General features: G+C 37.3%; 1 protein-coding gene across 1 annotated transcript; it reads right to left on the bottom strand.

Moving 5' to 3' along the window:
- Positions 1 to 2,306: 2,306 nt before the first annotated feature.
- Positions 2,307 to 17,577, bottom strand: Ptpmeg2 (Protein tyrosine phosphatase Meg2). The gene is made up of 10 exons (XM_018544691.1): positions 17,526 to 17,577; positions 11,088 to 11,321; positions 10,916 to 11,005; positions 10,588 to 10,728; positions 4,294 to 4,557; positions 3,615 to 4,015; positions 3,294 to 3,533; positions 2,986 to 3,136; positions 2,700 to 2,907; positions 2,307 to 2,579 (listed from the first exon to the last, which is right to left on the bottom strand). The coding sequence occupies exons 1-10, from the start codon at positions 17,556 to 17,558 to the stop codon at positions 2,350 to 2,352; spliced, it is 1,992 nt and encodes a 663-aa protein (XP_018400193.1). The 5' UTR covers positions 17,559 to 17,577; the 3' UTR covers positions 2,307 to 2,349.
- Between the last annotated feature and the right edge of the window lie 1,272 nt (positions 17,578 to 18,849).

Below are 18,849 nucleotides of genomic sequence, written 5' to 3' on the forward strand. Positions count from 1 at the left end.
CCCGATCGATCTCCCATAAACATTTTTCGCAACGAATTTTTCCGAATATCTTGTACGTAAAAACAAAAAAAATCCCAATCAAGGGATTCTGCATCCTACACATGTTCGTCTCTCTGATCAATTTGCGTCACTATATATATCTTGCCCTAACTCAATATTAATAAATTATTACAAATCAGTTAGTAAATATATGTACGTATATATACACGGAACGGTCTGGCCGTACCGTGATTATGCCGCGAAGAATTTAGCTCAGCGTGATTAGAAATAGAAATTAGCATAGTTGGCAATGGCAGTACTTGGAAGAATAGAGATACAAATTTTCGGAGACTTCTACCGACTATCACAATGCTTTACAATACTAATATCATAATAGCCCACGATAAAGTTCGTAATTTATCAAACATCGAGCGACCAGTGCAAGGAGACTCTTGTCGCATACATCGCAGTTTCCTTGCAGAGGTCTTGTACACATTCAACGGATAAATGATTCGAATACTTATTGGATACGATTAACACAGATTGGACACAACGTTTTTAACATATATCCAAGGTTACACGTACACATACTTCAAATTCATAATAATCATAATAATCGAAAATCAAGATTTTAAAAATAGTATTTGAACTTTCCGCGTATTTCACTTCTTGATCATGTTACCAAGACGTCTCACAGAACCAAAGATATGCCTTGGAAATATGAGATATATTTGAAGAATAATTATTTCAGAGTTACATACAAAAATCAATTTGTATTTAAATTGCACATCATCAAGAATGTCTAGATGTATATAACAAGTTTAAGTTTTTTTTCGCATTCCGTCTCAGTTGCGTTCTTTTTAAAATTATTATTATATTATAGTATATATCCGTTGAAGGTAAAATTTACATAGTCATCGTGTTAAGACTTTTTTATATATATATATCTAGATTTTAAAATATCTTCAAACGTTTGATGCTTGCAAGTATATACGATTTTCAATCGTTACGATTTTCATAATGAAGCGTGTATGTGTATATTTATGTATAAATATACATATACATATATGTTTATAGACAAATATGTATATGTATACGTATAGCATATCAGATGAGAATTCGAAGTTTTTACTCGACTAAAGTAAAGGCTTAATTTAATTTTTAACGCTCTTTCCACTCGTTAGGCTTCGTCATTTTTAATCGCGTCGGAAATTATTTAATCTACAATATGATCCCTGATTATTAATCCCTGTAAAACGGAATTTTCTCCGCGCGATTGTATATATAACCAAATTTTACGTACATTAAAAAATTTCGGTTTTCTAAATTTGTGCAGCAGATAATCTTTGGTTACCCAAAAACATCTATCAATATGTAGATTACTTTCTAGAATAATCTATATTTTCATAAGGCAGAAGCCATTTTATCATATATTATATGATACTTCTAATCTCAAAATCTTAATTAATTGTGGCTACATCATAGCCACTGTCAAACCACATTCGTATTAATTTGTGAACTTTATATAATGTATATAATCACATTTATATTTTTCATATATTTTCAAAGTTTTTATATATATATGTGTGTGTATCGGTTCTTTTTCTTTTAGTAAGATCGATAATTCAACTTTCTCAAATTATTTAGAAACAATAATAAATAAATAATAGACTCTTAATAATTAAATATACACAATACTTTAAGGGGCTAATTTTGAGTCAGCGCGGTAAGAAGTGCGCAAGAAATATTTTTTAAATTATAATTTAATAGTCTAGAAATTACATAATTAAATTATTTAATTTCTCACACGTACTTTTCCATACAATATTTGCAGGAAAAAATAGGAAATTATAATTTATTAATTGCGATATATTAAAAAATTTGAAATAAATTAAAATAATTAGAAATTAGATCTCATTTCGTAATAGATTAAATATAATTCTCAAATTTTAAAGAATTTGAGTCATAATTTAAGTTTGAGAAAGTCGAATGGGATCCATCAATATTTGTGCCAGATTCTTATACTAGTAAAATATCTTTGATCAGTGCCTTTTGATGCACTTTTACATAGTTTGCCAGAGCATAAAGAACAGGAATATGAAACATTCTCTGTTCGCTTATTTGGCATTGAAAAAAGACCAATTCGCTTCATAGGAAATTTAAGACTGACGTAATAGCGAGAAGTTCAATCGTTACATCGATGGATACAATAGCAAAAAATAACTTTCAGTCGTTTAAGGTAGAAATAGGCTATTTTAAGGATAGTATGTGTGTGTATGTGTGTATATGTATACATATTTATGTATACATATACACGCATACTCGGGAAGAACATCAATCCGGTATATAATAGCAGAACTCGTTACTCTCTTAATCAGAATCCTCTTCGATCGGTGGAGGTAACATGGAGAGATGCTGCGCACTGAGCATTCCTTTGGAAAGCGCATATTCCGCCAAAGCACGATGGCAAAAGACGTACTGATCCGGCATTTGAATACTGTAGGCCCTTTGTGCTCTAATCTTCTCGACAGTTCCTCGTATGTCTACGGTTCCAGTGTCCTCTAGTCGCGATATGCAAATATCCAAGGTGCAAAATGTGCCTGGAAATAAGCATCAACTTAATGCATACCTCGCCTCAAAAGTTTCCAGGTGATGAAGTACAAAAAACAGCATTAATTACCAGATGACATTTCTGGTTGCAAGAAATAGCGTCTATTTACCTGTTCTTCCGATGCCAGCGCTGCAATGTACGACTATAGGTGGTCCTCGAGGATGTCCAGCCCATGTGTCTCCTCTGCTAGCGAGTAATTTGCTCTGTTGCTGCCTGACTAAGGACAAGAACTGTAATAAAGCTTTAGCTGACTGAGGAACACCGTAATCTGGCCACACTGTGTACAGCATGTGGCATACCTCCCTCGTCTCATCAGTCTGAAATAAAATCAATAGAATATGAAGAAATAGCGACATTAATGATAACCGATAGAAAAGAAATATCAAAATATGTACCTTATTGTTTGTAAGAAGAAGCATGGATATTGTGTAATCAGGATTTGTATCGACTTCAAGGGTGGTTACGGTGAAGCCACCCGCTTGTACTTCATCACCTGGTTCCGGACCCCAATACTGTGCACACTTTGTACGCCCTCTTTCCACTACTCTGAAACAAGGACGATATATTCACGTGAGACCGTAAAGTTACGTGTAAAGTTTCTAACATAAAATATGATATTGATAAAATTGTTTAAAACTTTCAATCATGCATCATGTAAGATGTAGTAAAGTTTACCAAGACGCGTATAAGTAAAGCAATCTACCTTGTAGTCATAACGACGACTAACGTCTGCTGTTCCCAAACCATCCTCCAGAAATCACCGCAGGTTTTCGGAAGAGGACCCTGAGTACTGATAAATGCGTTTTTTTGCTTATAACCGTCGACGAAATTCGCATTTATGTAATCAGACGTTGCATCTCCGTCTATTTGTGAAAGGCAGACTCTGCTGTGGTCATAACAAAGCACATCGGTATAGCGATTCTTTGATTGATTAGACCTTAACCTGGAATGAACGACACGATATATATTAACTCGAATAGGATTAATGGGTATCGTGCAAACGCAAAACATTGCTGTTACGCACTTTGCATTATTAAATGAACCATCTGGCGGTCTCTGTCTAATTTCCGCGTATTCCGCTATGAGACCAGCGCGTCCTCGCGAATGTATATCCGCTATAAATTGCTCCATGGTAACAGCCTGAAGCCCAGGATCCCCATGAAGACTGTCGTCGTCGCTAAAACCAGAACTAGCCGAGGACGGAGGTTGAACTGGGGATGGCGCCTCATCGGTTCCCATCCAAGCATCAGAATTTGCGGTGGTGATCTCGATATCGCTGATATTCGACACACCATTTTTCACTTGTTTGTTCTTATCGATTATAGGACTAGTCGAACTACTGTGTGTTGTAGTCCCATTGGGATTTTGATGAACCGTATTATCGTTCGCCGTGGGCGACACAGGTGTACCTACTCTTGGGGTGACCTGAAATCATCGTATATATATATATATATATATATATGAGATTAAAATTGTTAAAATTATCAATAATAATAAAATCATTCTAACACTCCACTAATAATTAAATTTGATCCGTCTAATAATTGTAATTCAAATAAAATATTTTACTTTCACGACAATAAGTCCAAAAAAAAAAAATTATTTAAAAATTTTAGAATCTTTATTTTTTAAATCTTTTCAATACTCATAAATTATTAAGGTAAAAAAATGTATGTATCGCGAAAGTTGCATTAGATACTAACCTCACACAGTTCACCCCCGCCTCGGTTCGTCATGGATTTAAGACAATGTAATAGCCATGCTTCATGCTGTACCTCCAACGTGCCGCCTAAACGATGTGGTAATGATTCTCTTGGGATATGCAACGTCAGCTGAGGGATGGATACTGTGAACACTCGGTCCCTCAGTTTTTCACGAACAAATAATCGAAGGATCTTGAAGGGCGCTTTGAACCACAACGGCGCCGTCACTATCAAGACCTTTTTTAATTTTGCCGGATAGCCACCCTGAAAAATTGATGCATAAACAAAACGTGACGACTTATTGATGCTTTTCATTATCAGAAATTAGAAAAAAATATTTCGATAAAGATTTCATTAACGTTCTATTCCAGTTACGATAGATTTAAAAATTAAAGTTGATAATCCGTAATAAAACATAGTATTTGCATGTAAGAAAAATTTTATATTATAATATTTTTATAATAAATAGACGTTATTTTATTATAATCGTGATTATATTATTAATTTAAAATTTTCAAAAAAATGTTTAAAATTATTACTATTATAATTAAACATATAAAAAATGTTTAATTAAATTATTGATTCAATTTATTGTCATTAAGGAATTTGGGTACGAAACCTTTATTATAGAATATCTTCCAAATTTTTAATAACAGCAAAAATACTGGCAGATAGTACCGCGCACAAATTCGCGATTCTGCGTGAATAATTTCTAAAAGCACGGTTTTGCCACGACCTTTCAAAGACATTACAATAATAGAACAGACCATATATTACACATTGGCGAATCAGTTTGCCAGCTATAGAGCACGTACGCGACGCGAAACGATTTACGTGCGAAAGGAACGCGACCCTTTAATCAGATTATCGGAGAATCGGAGAGTACCTTGACGAAAAAAAAAAAAAAAAAGGAGAGAAATATATATAACATCTTTCCGGCCGTGATTTTTTTTTCGCGTTTAATCAACGAGTTGCCGAGGCGAGCGAGTTTCCTAGATATTTCGTAACGCGCATAAACTGCAGAAAGCCGAATAACTTAACCCTCGGGGTACGGATCGGAGGGCGGAAGTACCGTAACGCCAACGACGTCAGCAGCAGCACTACCACCACCAGCAGGACCACCACTACCACGAAACCACCGCCGCCGTCAGTGGCACGTAACAGCCGCTACGTATACAACAAACGTCATCGAGGTGCGAAGCGTGTAACGAGGACAGGGCGCAGTGACGCGATTCCGTGTTCCGGGAAGAAATCAGCGTCGGTGTTCCGCGAGGCTTGCGTTACAATTTTAGGAGCAAGGCAAGCGCGCGAGGTGAGAACACACGGGCGGTCTCGAATTAGCCGCGGAGTCGCGCGCGCTTATTATTCCGCCCGCGCTTCGTTGCCGTCCGCGTCCGTCGAATTGCGCGAAGAGTCTCGCGGGCTGTGAGAATGAATTAGCTGTCGCCCATCAGACGGTCGGTCGGTCGATCGATCTCGGCTGACAGTCGAAATTTACCGTGAGGAGTAGCGAAGGCAGCCGCCGCCACCGGATGACGCGGCTGGAGTCGCGGGCATATCAACCGCAGGAGGGTCGTCGATATATATCTTCTGGGCGAAAGAGTAGCTCCAGTTGGTCGAAATCACTGCACCGGCACTCGGTCGCGAGTTAATCGATAGCGCGAGATTAGTATAACACCGGCGCGGGAGAACCGCACGGCTGACGACGGCGGGCTCCGTCGTCCTAATCGTCGTCGTCGTCGTCGTCGTCGTCGAGATGAACGGAGTGACGTCGCCGTGTATAAAGCACTGGCTGGCCTCGCACGCGAACAAGGACGCGATCGAACGAACGGGGGAGGGAACAGACAGCGGGAGGGGAGAATAATCGGGTCGTCCGTCGACGAATGCGACGTGGTGGCCACAAGGGGGTCACGACGATTACTGACCGTCGGCGTCGTCGGCGTCGACGGTTATCCGGAGCGCCACGGAAACGCATGCGCCGCGCCGCGCCGCGCCGCGCCGTCGCTCGCTCTCTCACCCCACACGCGACCCCTTCTTTTCACCACCGACATCCCTTACGCGAGAATTTCCCCTCTCCCTCTATCATTCCCAGCGGAGGTGCAGCAACCGTGTATACGCGGTGACGTATTGCCCACCAGTGCTTCTCATCCGCGCGGCTTCCGGTCGAACGTCGGAATATCCCGACGCCTCGGAAAATCCACAGTTTGGGTGAAACTGCAGCGTGAAATTTCCGTGCGTAATTGTTGATTAACGCGAACGTTAATTGCAGAATTGTCCGCGGAGACCGGAGGTCTAAGCGGGCTATTCGTAGTTTGAGCTTTTATTTTTAACACACGTTTTCTGCCCAGCGAGTTTTATATATCGCTCTCTTTATTACTTCAAACGTTACACAGCTCGAAAAATTAAATTTCCCGGAAAAGGAGAGAAACTATTTTTCAATTTGAAACAACAAATTATTAATTTAATCAAATAATGTCGGCGAAAAGAAAATACATGATTAAATATCATTTTCGTTTTACAATCTTTAAAGAATCATCCTTTTTAAGTTAACCATTTTTTTTAATCACTCCATTTGAGTGACGTTTTGATGATTTTTTTATGACGTTAAATTAGTTCACTTTTGATTAATATGTAGTAATGTTTAAACTTAACTCATTCATCATAATAACTTGAAAACGTTTTCTAAACAATTATACTTCAAAATTAATCCGATAAAAATAAATCAATTATGAGAAATAATTCTACTTTCGGTTAAAGTTGATCTTAGTGCTTTAACAGAATTAGAGTAGTATCACATATTAATATCCTTCTTTAATGCTTATTAACATTAATATTATTAAATTACTTGTCAATTTAATATGTGATATTACAACTGTAATTCGGTTCATGATTGCATTTCGAAACTAAAAAATATTTCGATGCGTGTTTGCAAAATTGGATATATGTATTATATGTATATACAAATTCGTATACATTGAATCGTATCCATTGAACGGAATCCTCTCTACCCCTTTTTGACTTTGTAAAAAACGCTGAAGTGAAAAAATATTCTATTTAAAAAATATATAGACGTATTATTCTAAAATCTTCTCTAACTTTGACCGTAATCGGCACTTCTCTTATATCCGTTTATATCAATGTAGTTTAATTTTAATTTTGTTTCAACTTACTTTTCATCTTCTTCCGATATTAAAAATTAACGAAAAAGAAGAGTAAATTAAACTGACATTAAAGTATTAATTTACATTAATAGATATGGAGAGAGAGACATCAATAAATTTAATTTAATTTAATTCCGATTTAATTTACATTTTAACTTTTTCTAATTTATTAAAATAAAAAAAGGAAGTTAATTGTGAATCGGGATTAAAGTTAAACTATACGTATCATTATAGTAGAAATTAGGCTGAGAATGAGACTTGTCGCAATCATGGATGTAATGTAAAACAGAGAAAAACGTATACGCGTTCATACAATAGCCTTTCACAATTTATATATACGTTTTTCTTTGTTTAACTTACCATAACTATGACAATTATGCCATATCTTCTGCCATCAGCCTTCGAATCTCGTGCAATTTTCGGTAATCGATATTACGATTGTCACTAGGAAAAAATACTATTAAAAAGAAAGTTTTTGTTCTCAATTCTTGATATAATCAACCAATTCATAAATGAAGAGACATGTCACAATTTCTTTTATCTTGATTTTTATCTTTCTTATCAGTCAACGCTTTATTTCGCATCACCGTAGCGCGATATCATTGCTTTTTTTCGTCCACGCTCAACGTGCTTTCTATGGATGCGATTTTTATCCGACGGAGGATTATCTTTGAATAGTTACCGCGGACATCCGTTTGATCGTCAGAGCGCGCGAAAATGCACTCTACGCCTACCGAATTCGACTATCAATTACGCGGCCTACTGAGATGCAAATGTCACCGCGCACCAAAACCTTTGTAAAGGCCATTATCAAGCACCTTGGAAGTACGGTTGACCGCGCGATTAGAATCCGATTAAACTGCGTGGCGCGTGAAGGTCCTTCGCACTTTCACGCTCTCTCGATAACAAGCGACGATAATACCATCTCGGAGGGAAGAGAGCAAAAAAAAGGATGAGCCTCGTCTGTAGCGACTGTAACCGCCTCCTCAGATTATCCAATATTTTTTTTTTCATAGTTACGTCGACGATACGTGACGTTACGTTGTTAAAAGAGGAAGTCTCTCCTATGGGAAACCTTTGAAAGTCGCACCCTACGCACTACTTCGACGCGCCTCGTCGCGTAATCGCGTAATCCACCTTTCGCGAAGCGTAAACGCTCTTAAGCGTCTCGCCGCTCTTCGAGCCGCACGTCCTCACGCGCGTGAAAGCTAAATGTGGATTTTGCTGTTCGCCAAGAAGTATAGGAGTCTAAAAAAAAAAAAAAGAAGAATGAAGCTATGACGTATTATCAATTGAAGCGACATAATCAGTATCTCAACGAAGTATGACGTAAGTCTTTGGGGAAAAGAATATTTTTACAAACGAGCTTAGCTTCATACAAGCTAAGAAGATTAGGAATATTTTCATCCCTTGAGAACGACGAGGCGTTATTCAATTATGCAAGAATGATCGATGACGTGTGAAAGTCAGGGTGAAAAGACGTCACATGCATATAGGTATATATATCCGTATAATGACGGCATGAAAGTGACGCTTGTACGGAGGAGCTCATGTGAATCAGTTACGTCGCCTATGACACCATTTTTTTTTTTACGTAAGTGGGCTGGCCGCATCAAAGCGTTAACGCACGAGACTATTTCGACCGACCGGCGATGACTAATTGGGTTAACTTCAGTGGCGGTAATAACTATAATGCCGCACTACGTCGGACGAAATTGCACGCAACGTGAATATTAATCGGGCCACGCACTTAGACATAGCTAAATGGCACTTCGTGCTCATGTAATTCGCATAATTATTACGCTTCTTCTCGGAGAAATTTTTTTTCTTCTAGAAGCGCGGAAATTCACCGCTGTTCTTATTCATTATGCCAGAGTAAGACATCTGTCTCTAAGGGAGTTCAGATCGCGGGTATAATGCTGTGCCACTTTGCAAATTGGTAATTATCATGGAAAAGAAATATTCTGTGAACTTTTTAGTGACTAATAATGCAATATTTTTATATTTATATTAATATGATAATGTATTCGTAATTAGGTCTTGTTCTCTTTCTCATGTGCGTGAGAAAATATTTTTGAGTAATCTTTTATATACAAGCTATATTATAAAGTTCACGATTTAATCCTGAATTACAATAAGTACAACAAGCTTTAAGCCGTAAGATATTGGTCAATTACAGTCGACCGTGAAAAGAATAATTGACTATAATTGATTGATTTCTTAAGTTTAAAGCTCGTTACTTATAGTATTTCGAAATTTATGTAACATAAAAATACGTAGTTATTCAAAGATGTTTGTAAAAGAAATTTGTAAAATGGCGTTACTTCAGCCGTTTACATGTCGCTGTTCAGGCTAGAACGAATGGCACAACGGCTTTCTTTCATGTATTTGACATTTATGCGTGACAGAGCACCTCTGTCATGTCGGCGGGAATAGAGAAATGAGATCGTGTATCGTTATACATAAGGACACTCGCCGCAAGACTCACTCTCCTCTCACTCTCGATCACGCTCTTTTCTCGCTTTCTAACTCCGGGCGGCAGTGGTGCTCCGCTTCGCTTGAATGAACGCTAGTTGTTAGACTGCTTAATCGTACCGTACCGAAAAGTGTTACGCATATTTCGAGAGAAAACGGTGTGCAAATCGATGCGTAATGTACGGAGAAAATATCTATGACATTGCTATTTCATCATCTAATTTAATTCTGCGTGTCTAAAACGGAGAAAAAAAAGGAAACACGAGATTCTGCTCGACGTTCCCGCGTGTCAATTTTGCAATAGGAAGTCAAGAAATTGTTGACGTATATTATATGTCCTCGGTGAGAACAGGAGGAAACAAACTTCGCGCTTCCTGATTATTTAGGTAAGTCACGCGTAGTTGACTGTCCATTCTTTTTTTGTTCGCGTCTTTTCAAGTTTCTCAAACAATTTGTCATAGATCGCTTTCATGATAAAATAATCTTCTCTACGCTCATATTTCTTAATGCCCTTGTACACTCTATCATACAATTCTTATTATTTTTAATGAATGCTCAAGTTAAATCGCTAAATTTAATGGTCTGTTTCAGACAAATCACGCGTGCATTACCCTACGATAAATTTTTACTGGTATCTAAAATATATTCATCGACTTACCTTCAAAAGTGTCAGAATTTTCTGAGACAGGTCATAATCAAAATTCTGATACTTGCTATCAGACATATCATAAATAAAAACTAGTCCATGCTTCTGCGTTTCTGCACTTTCAAGGGCAGCATCTAGTTGATATACAACACCCTGCAAAAGATGAGAAAGTTGGTTACTTCAATAATTATGAATTTTAAAGGCTTACTTTTTCTAGAAACTTTACTAGAAACTTTACTAGAAACTATAAGAGTGTTTGTAATCATAAAAATAAGTATCTACCACTCTATAAAAATTCTTTTCTCATTCTGTTATTAAAAATGTATCTTGTAAAACTTACTTGTAAAGTTGTTTGATGTGTAGTATTCTGTGGAAGATGCAAATGCGCTGTGAAAATAGCTATCGCTGCACCTGTTGCGTCTCTTGATGGCTGAAATAATTGATATATTATTTGTTTCGAGCTGCAACAACTAAACAAAACGTATCTGCGTTAATTGGTTTTCTCATCTTACCAGAACAGTAAATTTTCCTGTATACAGTTCGCTGAGTAGGGGTTCCTGGGTAGGATGCAGAACTGCTAATCCCTCTCTCCTCCTAGTGGCTTCGTGCTGCTCGTACAAAGCTAAAGCTCGTTGAACCTCAAACTTTCGTGCCGCTAAAAACTTGACCGCCGTGCTCCAGGATACTGGTCCAGCTCGTCTACCAGCTCTACACCTATTCACAGCTTCTATGAATTCCTTTGTAGCCTGTGTGTGGGAAAAGAAAGTATCATATATACATATTCATGATTTTAAAAGGAAAGTTTTACATAATTAATGTAAAGATATATTGTAATTTTTATATCCATAAAGATGAATTCTTCTATATAAATCGCAATATTTGTTTCTCTGCATTATTAAACATACACATTAGCATATCTACATTTTCAATACTAATAATATTCTCGTTGTTTGCTGCTGATAATAATATGAATTTCTTTACTTTATAATTACAATTCACACGTTAAATAAGGCGAATAAGAGTCAAATTACAATATGAAATCTAATTTTGATAATTTATTCTAATATTATATATTGCGAAGAATATCACGTAATTTTTGGCGTTTCGTCCCGACTTCCACTACTGGACTCATCAGTAAGGCAATGTAGTGGAAGCCTACCTTAGACGAAATTATTATTAAATTAATTAAATTATTATTTAATTATTATTAAAAATAATAGAGTCCTTTAAACCTTCAATTCATTTATAATTACAACTTTCACAAATATAAAGATATTTATTATTCTTATCGTTCGCGACAAAAAAGCAAATGAGTGTAATTAATTTTTCTACTTTATTGTACGTTGCTGAAATCAACGTAGGATAACGAAACATACATTGGGCAACAGGATTTCGGTCATAATCGCTCAGCATCTTGCATACGTTATAACGTCAACCTTGAAAGCGGCGCTTCGTGGTGCGGCGGACAGGAAATCACGAATTGCAATCTTTATCAGCGTGACCCGATCAACGCGAACTCAACACGTGTATATCTCGAGTATTCGTCGACTCTTCAGTTCATCGCACGTGATTTCATCATAAAAAAAGAAAAAAAAATAGGAAAAGAAGATGCGCTCGACTCGGGAATTTCGAAATATAATCCCGCAGATGTCGAATTACGATGACGACGTAAACACGTGAAAGCGGTATCTTCCTCATCATTTTTTTATAAATGGAAACGTGAGCGTTCTGCGTTCTGCACTGAAAAACATTTCTGATTGAAAACGGAAGAACTATAAGATTCTCTGATCATACCAGTCAGAATTCTGGTTATCTCAATTAGAATTATAATTATTATATAGATACATAACAATGCATAATATTCGTCATCTCGAAAAGAGTTTGATCATTAATTGGAATTCTGGTTAAAAATGATGCCAATTTTGAAAGATTGTCACAATTTTCAATCTTTAAAAATGAGATTTCACTGTTCAAAGTGGGAAACTCACTCTTAAGAGTTTTAGAGAATGTATGAATTATTCAATCACAGAAATGTCTAATTTGTCCATTTTCAACCAGAATTCGAATCAATGCAAGACTTTTGCCGGTGTTCTGTTCATCTGCGCTTAACTGTCGACATCGATATGAAAAAAAAAAAAAAAAAAGAATTCGATTGGATAGAAAATTAGAGCTTGTTAGAAAGAATGTTTGACCTAAATCGAAAACTACGAGAGCGCTTTTATTCCCCGACACGAGCGGAGTTCTCGATCGCGCATTGCCGAGCAGCGGTGTCCCATCATTCGTACTCGAGATATATCACGAGATTACAAGACGAGGATCGACAGGACGACGACGTCGATCGCTGATACACCGGGGCATAATAACGGCGCGACGACGCATTCGTCGTTTTTACGCTATTAAAACGAGCAATGACCGTGGACGTGCGACGCGTGAGCGTGCACGTACGTACACGCGTCGGGTATACTACCGATACAACTTCCGGTGTCCGGCTACCTCCCCACCGGTCATTTCCGTTATGTGCCAGCCGGTGGGGATCGGCATGGTTGGTACCCGCGGTACCGAGTCGCCGCCGCCGCCGTCGCCGGGCGCGTGTATTAGCGGCAAGAGGAATTTAATATACATATATCACGGAGTCCTCCCCGCGCGATAGGACACCTCCGCAACAGCTCGCGCGAATTCGCGCGTGAAAGCGCGAATCGCGTAAACGGACGACGCGACGCGCGGCGCGGCGTCGACCTCGTCGCGACATTACTTCTTTCCGGCGCGCGCGCGACGACGAATACCGGCGCGCTAAACGGGGAGAGGTTCGACGGCAGAATTAATCGCGTGGCAGAGCTAAACGAGCGAACCTGGAATTACAACGCGAGAACGCGAGGGGAATGGCTTGAAACGCGTGCCCGAAGACGAACGATATGTAGCGAACAGCGAATATTGCGGTTACAAAAATTCATTACATAATTGAGAATATTTTGAAAGAAAAAGAATAAAGAGCGGTTGGTCGAGAGTTTCTAAAACTATTCATGTTGAGATTCATTATCTCCAGTCTCCATCTGGATGTTTTTCTTCAGACTTTTTTTTACCCCTTTCTATATATAGACTCTTTCAAAAATGTAATTATTTTTTAATTCAAATATTAAAACTTTTTGTTAAAACTCTCTATATTTATTCTATTCTCCTTTATTTCGACGCGATATAATTATAACAATGAAGAGTCGATTGATCAGATCAATTAATCGAGGTCTTTTAATCTCCTTAAACGGAGATGATTTCTTTTGTTAAGACAGATTTATTATTTCCCTTTGTTTCTATGCAACGAGAGCTCGTATTCGCTAAAAATATGTACGCGGCCAGACGGAAATTGAACACCGCAAATCGATACGCGGGAAAATCTCATTACCAAGAAACTCCGCTGAAGCTTCAAATCGAGTTTGCTCGTGTCGAAAATTAGTAACGTGGAATTATCGTCGTATTGATGTCATCGCCATTGATTAAATAGACTCAAACAATTGTGCAGCTTGCAGCACTTGTTTCTGTAACAAAACTTCTAAATTTACCAATCCGATAAATTTAATGCATTCTTGAAATCAATAAATGATACAGAGGTCCTTTAATTAAAATTCTCTGTTTAAAACTGGAACGACACTGATGTGATCGTAATTAACACGTCTGCATATATATAACGTTAAATATAATGCATATACTTAGATATATCTGTGCGTCAAATGCATTTATTATGTACATCATTATATATATCACTCTAAATAGGAAAAATCTATATTACTGACCCAGATTGCCACAAATTTCTCATCTTAGAATTCTGTAACTTTTTTCTGATTTTCAGAAAAAATTTCATAATTTTCCTCGAAGCTTTTAATAATATTTTTGTCCTGATTTAAAAACCGTCAAATATTTTGTTGAAGGAGCAATTAAATATATAGTAATACATTACTATTCATGTTGATAAAACTACTTGTATTTAACTGTAAGTTTGTAGTATTCTAAACTGCGTAATGTGTGTATAATATACGCATATTATATTTGTCTAAAGCTAAGAATTTTACAATAATTTTTCAACATTTGCAAAATTTGGATTTTTCCTGACTGTTTTCAATTTCTCTGACAATTCTAGTTTTTCCCCTGATTTCTAGTTTTGAGACGATCCTATTCTTTTTAGTTAAACTTCTCGTACCGTTCGTCTTGCCTTTTTTCCTATCAATGAAGAAAAAAAAACAGGAAAAATAAACCAAGAAGTTCAATTAAAAACAGGCCTCTTGTTTAACATTCACATCATTCAACGATATTGATTGATTTAAAAAAAAATTTAGTTTATTATTAGATAACCTTCCTTTTCCCTGTAAAGGATACACTGTAGTGTCTCGTCTATGAAAGGCAAGTGTATTGCGTAAAAAATATATCTTTGTGTAACGCTACCGCGTTTCTAAATTAAGCATTATACAACTTTAAATCTTACTAAGCAAATAGCTAGGTTACTTCGATGATCAACGATGTAAACGTTCCTAATCGTGTTCCAAGAAGAATCAGTGATTAGATTTGTCATAAGCCATAAACGTGTCGTCAAACAGGAACTGGAGGAAGCTTTTTATGCCGCATTTAAGCATCACTCACGTATTTCGACCGCGCCCTGTACGTAGAATTCAAATGACTCGCACGCCATGTACATTAAGGTGATCAACCGTCCCAAATTAGAAGCGGTAGTCCCAAATTTTAACTCTTCATTCCGTTTTACAAACGTGATCCCTAATATTTTGTCCCAAATTAAGAACATGGTTATTGTCCCTATAACAAGTGAAAATAATAAGAGTGAAATACAATTTTCAACTGTGTGTGTGCGTTTGTAACATGATCTTTAAGAATTCAAATATTACTCATAAAATACATTCAGTAGAAAAACACAATATAAAAAAATAAAATATTATCTCATAACGTAATGTGATTTTTATTGCAATCTCTGTGATGTTATTAAGTATTATTTATAAATATAATATCAGGGCATGTATTTAAAATACTTTTATTTGAAAACGGTATTTGTAAGACAATTGTATCGTGTATTTTGTATCTTAGCGGAATACATGAAAATATTTTGCATTATATATTTTATGGAAGTATATAAAAGTATTTTACATTTTGTATTTTAAATACTAAGATTGACGATTAATGTTATTATTTAAATTACGAAATACATAAAGCTTTCAACCTTTCAATTTTAAATACAAAATACGTAACACTTTCATGGTACACCCGCTGAAATATAAAATATAAAATCTACTTTTATTGTGAAACCTGTGTTTTAAATAAAAGTATTTTAAATGCATGCTCAACCCTGAATATTATTCGTGCGTTACGTTAACAATTATATTCTCGAAATTCTTAATTAGAATGAGCTTTCACTCTTTCGAAGTGAGATTTACTTAAAACAATTTAGAGAGTAAAAAATCTATTAAAATTTAATTGCGATAATATTGAATTGTTTTAAATACTTCTCTTTCTCCTTTTAAGAACTTGGTTCTTAATGTACATTAGGTGTGCATTTTTAAATATTAAGTGGCGAAGGCCGAGACGCGCGCGAATGGAGCACGGTATCGACTTATGGCCGGGCATACGTTCGATAGCGTGTTCATAGTTTCAAAATAGTTTCAAAATTTCCCAACGTGAGCCGCGTGGGCGTACTTAAGGAACCAACCAACCGCCGGAAACGCGGCCCATTATTAACGTCCTGACACGTTCAAAACGTTCGAATATCCGGCCTCGCACGAGCGTCCGTGCAACCGCACGACTCTCCTCTCGTTATAGAAACAATAAGGAAGGAAGTAGCTTCGCGCCGTGTCAACGTCGGAAGAGACGGCGATTTCCGTGGCGTGTTTACGATCGCTATCGCACGTTCCTGACGTTCCAAACGAGATAACGAAGAGCGAAATGGACGCAAATGATGTTTATGTTTACGCGAACGCGTCTATCGGAATCCGACGGCAAGAATGACGATAACAACGGCAAGAAATTCCTCCTCCACCTTAGGGGAGGCTTGACGATCGTCCGATTTCCGATCTCCACAAGTTATACTCTTTGAAACTTTTAATCCTATAGTTTTTCATTATCTGGTTAACTTGTGGTTTCGACTCAACCTCACTTATCTTGATAATGTAGAATATAAAAATTGTTTCTCTAACTAATCACTAAACCAATAGTTTTGTAGTGGAACCTTTGTGCGTGAAGCTCAGTTTTTTATTTACTAATTAATTTGTGGTTAGGCTTAAGGTGATATTTTATTCAACAGGTTTCATCCATGATGTCATGGATGAAGCCTATTGAGTGAAACTCAGGTTAAACTCAACCACAAGTTAACCAGATAATGAGAATTAGCTACTCAAGTAGCTACAAAACTAGTTTGATGATTAATTATAACTAGAAAAATATAATTTTTACATTATCATCAGATTGATCTAACCAAAAGTTAACAAGAAAATGAAAAATTAGACCTTAGAGTGAATTGTCACTTTGAAGAGTGAAATCTCACTCTTAAAGATTGAAAATTGAGCCATCCTTTGTCAAGGTTTAATTTCCATTCTTTAGAATGAGATTCCACTTTGAAGAATTGAAGGAGCAGAGTCTCTATACGATCACAAAAAGATGTAAGATTCATTTTCACGCCGACGAAGGGCCATGATAACTACTCCGAGTCCTTGAACATTTAATGGAGGCTATTCGCAATTCACGATCGTTTATTCAACGATCCTCTCGGTCTCTCGAGATTCAAGGCGAGGCCCGGCAACGACGAAGACGATGACAGTGGCGATGGCAATGACGACAATGATGATGATGATAATGACGGTGACGATGGTGGCGGTCCTGACGTACCTAATCACGTTCGATCGCGGGAAACGTATCTGCGGAGAGAAGAAGAGAAAACGTACAAGGTTCAGGACGTTACTCACTTGCTCCTGCTCGGCGGTTAATGTGGCTGCCATTTTGACTCAACGCGCTGACATGCCCAAGGAGGAGGCGTGTACCACAAGAAACGGAGAACGCGCGGCGCGTGGCGTGGCTCTTGCTATTAAATCCAGTCCTGGTGCCGCGTACGTACGTCCGCAAAAGAAACGAGCATTCTGTTACGTTTCACGCACCGAGAAAGTAATCCTTCTTCTCCGCTTTCTTGCGCGCGACGCCACTAGTCCTTACAGAGCACTGCCACCCTCGGCGACGATGACGACGACGACGGCGGCGGCGGCGGCGGCGGCGGTGGCGGCGACGACGGTAACGGTAGCAAGAAACGGTAAATCACCCCGGCGCACGACCATTGTTCCACCGTCTCACACGCACTCGAAGACTCGAACGCGATTGTGACACTCTCCTCTCCGCCGACCGCTCGGCGGGCCTCGGCTCGACTCGATCGTCTTCCCCTCGGCGATCGCGCCGCCATCTTAAGGCAAACGCGCGCGCATGCACGAGACGGCGCGATCGTTGCTCGGAAATTTTTTAATTTAAAATAAAATTGTTGGATTCAAGAAGATTATATTTTTAATTTGCCGATAAACGACGCTATTTTTATGACAATCGAATTTGCGTCAAAGAGTTCACGATGTTTAATAAAGAAATAGGAAAAAGAGGGTCACGCGATCGTTATTGGTAGATTTTTATCTCGGTTTAATTTACTTTGTACCTTTTTCCTGATTCTTAGAATTATAAAAGAATAGAAAATGAGTTAAACAGAAATTAAAATTAAAGAGTTAATCTATATTGGTACAAATATAGGATGCATTTCCATTTGGGGACAAATTGACAGAGATGTTGTTTTATCTTTGTTTTTCACTGAAATGTCAAGAAAGATGGAATGATGTTTGTGTTTACTTGTGTCATTATGGAGTAAGTGGAAAGCACTCACTGATATATGTATATACAAATATTTTCTAATATAAATACAATACATTCTCTGAATTCTTTAGAACAGAATCGTATTTTAAAGAATAAAAACAGAGAGTTAGTTAAGAGTGGCACAATTTTTCAATTTTTAGGAGCAAGATTTATTCTAAAAGTTTAAAGAGTGTATATATATATAAAATTATTGTAATAAATTTAAGTCATGTTCATTGTTACCTGTTGATAAATTGGCATTAACGGTGCCTCTCCTAATGCGAATATCCTCCAAAAAAATTTCATTTCTCAGATATTGAGGTACTCATTTCATTATAATATAATGTAATTGTTATAATAATGTGAAATTAAAATGGAATTCTATTTCTATTTAAAATAAGTATATCG

This window comes from Cyphomyrmex costatus, unplaced genomic scaffold, assembly GCF_001594065.2.
Source record: "Cyphomyrmex costatus isolate MS0001 unplaced genomic scaffold, Ccosl1.0 scaffold460, whole genome shotgun sequence".
Taxonomy (NCBI): Eukaryota; Metazoa; Arthropoda; class Insecta; order Hymenoptera; family Formicidae; genus Cyphomyrmex; species Cyphomyrmex costatus.